This window comes from Frankliniella occidentalis, unplaced genomic scaffold (genome assembly GCF_000697945.3).
Source record: "Frankliniella occidentalis isolate FOCC.00 unplaced genomic scaffold, Focc_3.1 Scaffold290, whole genome shotgun sequence".
Classification (NCBI taxonomy): domain Eukaryota; kingdom Metazoa; phylum Arthropoda; class Insecta; order Thysanoptera; family Thripidae; genus Frankliniella; species Frankliniella occidentalis.
The window spans coordinates 132,785-135,837 of record NW_026267416.1 but is presented as its reverse complement, the minus strand read 5'-3'; the positions used below and the strand labels follow the sequence as shown (position 1 = coordinate 135,837).

At 57.4% G+C, this 3,053-nt stretch overlaps 1 protein-coding gene across 1 annotated transcript; it reads right to left on the bottom strand.

Annotated features, from left to right (window-relative positions):
- LOC127750930 (chitooligosaccharidolytic beta-N-acetylglucosaminidase-like) lies at positions 1-2,962 on the bottom strand. Its single transcript, XM_052273640.1, has 5 exons — positions 2,691-2,962; positions 1,670-1,933; positions 1,435-1,600; positions 1,014-1,136; positions 1-377 (listed from the first exon to the last, which is right to left on the bottom strand). Exons 1-5 carry the CDS (start codon positions 2,945-2,947, stop codon positions 201-203), a joined length of 987 nt encoding a protein of 328 aa, XP_052129600.1. The 5' UTR covers positions 2,948-2,962; the 3' UTR covers positions 1-200.
- Positions 2,963-3,053: the final 91 nt, after the last annotated feature.

Here is a 3,053-nt window from a genome sequence, read left to right as displayed (position 1 = left end):
TTTTAACCTCATAAGTTTATTCTATGATATTTGTACAAAAATAACAGTTTCGATAGTATAGAAAATACAAAAAAACAAACACCGCAGCGTTCGTTACATCTTAGTGAGATCAAAGCAGTTCCAGGCCGTCGGGTGGCTCCGCCGCCGTGTCGGCGCGACTAGATCTGTAGGGCCTATACCATAGGCAGGTGAGCCGGGTGTCAGTAGCACTGGCCCTCGTGATGGGTGCACCACTCGGGCTGCACGGCCTCCGACGGCGTGCCCAGCCGCGCCATCCTGTCCCGGTGACGCACGAATCGGATCCTCGCCGCCGTCCAGGTGCCGGCCGCTGAGCCGGACCACAGCCGCTCCGCCACCGCGGCGGCCCGCGGCCAGGTCTGACGAGAGGACGGACAGGAGGAGACAGCGTTCAAAGCACATGTTTCCACCCCAACGAACGAGAGCGACTCCTCACGCTCCCGTCCTCGCGTTCACGCCTACGCTCTTACTCTCACGCACACGCAGACAATGGGTTCTTGAACCAAGCAAATCTGCAATGGGACTACCCTAGTCAGAATTCTCTTCCAACGATGTCGTTTCGACATATTGTTTTTCATGTCGTTACGACGTAGAAGTGCACCTGAAATCGACAGCTTTTCAACAGTCGATGTCGTTTCGACGTTCCACGGTCGAAAAGCCGTCGATTTCAGGTACACTCTTACGTCGTAACGACATGAAAAATGATGTCGGAACGATGTCGTCGGAAATATTTCTCACTGGGTACAAGAGCATTGCACCCAAACAAGGAGGTTCTTGATTTAACTAAATATCCTTTGAACAACGTAAATATACCTGGCACAAGTCAATTTCCTAGACCTGTGCTAAGAAATTGACTTGTTCCAATCCAAGGATATGAGTAGTTGACTCAAGCACCTTCCTTTTTTGGGGTGTGGCTACCCCAATTTAGATTTGCCATAGATGCGAAAACTCATTTCTCTGAGTGCGCTTGTCAGTTAGGCTCACGCTACGCTCACCTTGGTGCTGGCGCCACTCTGGTCGGCCTGCTCGCCCCACATGGCAGCCTCCCCGCCCAGCACTTGTCGGGCTGCACCGCTCAGCCCCTCCAGTCCGGAAAGCGGGTCGTTGTCGTACGCCACCTGGGGTTGCAATAGGGACGAGGGGTACATTACTTTGACCAGTCACAGTGTGCACGGTCGCGACAATTATTTACTTTTCCAGTAGTTTTCCAGTCACCACCCACGGGGGTAAATCGCCTGTAGAGACTCCGGTCAGTTTACTATAAGACACGTCCAGTCATTTTCCAGTAATTTCCAGTCATCCGACTACTACTAGTCGGAGTACACCCCCTTCTGAAGTGATGATGTATCCCTTCGAGTGGGGACCTTGGTTGTTCTAACAACTCTCAATAGGGGGAACAGGAACATTCATACATACCTGCCAGGGGTGGTAGCCGTACCCCGAGGTCGAGTTGCCTTTCCAGTTGCCAAAGCCGTGATCCAAGTACCAGGCGTCCTTCGTTGATACGATCACTCGGTAGCCCTTGGAGACCAGGTCCCTGGCGAGGGGATCGCCCGCTCGCAGCCACAGCTGGATCACGTACCTGGGCACGCGACAAGACAGTCAAGACAGTTACTTTTCACAGTGACCCTCAACCCGGGAGAGAACTCACCTGTCCTTGTCCAGGTACTTCTCAACCACGTTGGCGGCGGTCAGCTCGGACGTCCACAGGATCACGGGCATGCCGGTGGTGCCGGTGGCGTCGTACCCGCCCTTGGCCGCGCGCTCCTCGTCGAGGTCGTCCTCGGGTGCGGCCCCGGGGCCCGACGGGGAGGCTGGCGCGTCCGGGGCCTCGTGCCGGCGGAGCACCGAGTTGCCCTGTCCGTCTCCCTCCACCTCCGCGTCGACGTCCGGGATAGGGGCGTCCGTGGCGATCCTGAGACACGCCGTTGACGCGTTGTCACTACCTGATCCGTCTAGCCCCCAGAGAAACTCTCACCTGTCCACACTCCTAGTTGGACTGCAACCGCATCTCGCGCGACTCACTAGCACTAGCGCCGCACGCCCAGAGGCAAGAGGCAAGGGGTCGTTAACATATTACGTGACGCGTCTAAAAGGGTGGGGGGCGGGACCGTCATATCCTGAAAGCATTGGCAGGTTACGGTCGCCGCCCGACGTGACATGTGGGAGCCGGAGTCAAAATCACAATAAAAATTAGCCCACAGGACTATGAAAGAGACACAAGAAAGGCCACAAAGCCTCTCAGTTTTACGTACCGGGTGTCTCGGCTCTCCCGGCTCTTACAAGCAAGTATGGTGGGTTGCATAAGCACCGGCTCGCAGGCGCTGTCGGGAGGGCACAGGATTTCGCGCATCCCCGCGGAACCGCGAGCCTTCCCGTGGAACCACGGGGGATGCGCGAAATTCTGCGCGCTCCCCACAGCGCCTGCGAGCCAGCGCGTATGCAACCCACCATACTGGCGTGGTGGCGCGTGGTCTGCCCTGCCCAAACACCGCCGCCGTGCGGCCTACCTGCGCTACGTACAGGAAGAGCGAAGGGGGAAGGACTTTTCCTTCTGGTAGAGACAGTCTTTAGAGGACTGTCTAAAGATTGCGTGACGTTTTATGTGAAAGGCCCTTCAAACCCACCCACAGTCTGTACACGGCAGAGTATCCACTCCATTTGCTACTCACTCGCTGGGCTGGCTGAGCGTCTGGCTGAGCGCCTGCTGAGCGCGGTCCAGCGCCTGCGTGGCGCGCGCCTGGAAGTGGCCCCACAGCGCGATGAAGTCCTCCTTGCGCCTCTTGGGCCGGGCGAGCGCGCTGCTCATGTAGTCCACCACCTCGCGCGACGAGTTCCAGCAGCCGAGGTGCACCTCGTCGCCCCCCATGTGGAAGTAGGGCGCCGGCGAGCTGGGCGCGTCTGCGGTGTCCAGAAACAGGGCAATCATTGGCAGGCATCGTTCACGTACGTAGAGGAAAGTGGCTGGGGCATCGATATGGTACGTGTGCTTTTTTTACAACCCTCCCTAACTCCCTCCCTCCGTCCCTCCCTCC

Coding starts and splice junctions, on each gene's coding strand:
- LOC127750930 (XM_052273640.1), bottom strand. CDS start 2,947: ATGATTGCCCTGTTTCTGGACACCGCAGACGCGCCCAGCTCGCCGGCG. Junction 1,601..1,669: donor AAGTACCTGGACAAGGACAG/GTGAGTTCTCTC, acceptor TCGCGTGCCCAG/GTACGTGATCCAGCTGTGGC. Junction 378..1,013: donor AGAGTGGCGCCAGCACCAAG/GTGAGCGTAGCG, acceptor TCCTCTCGTCAG/ACCTGGCCGCGGGCCGCCGC.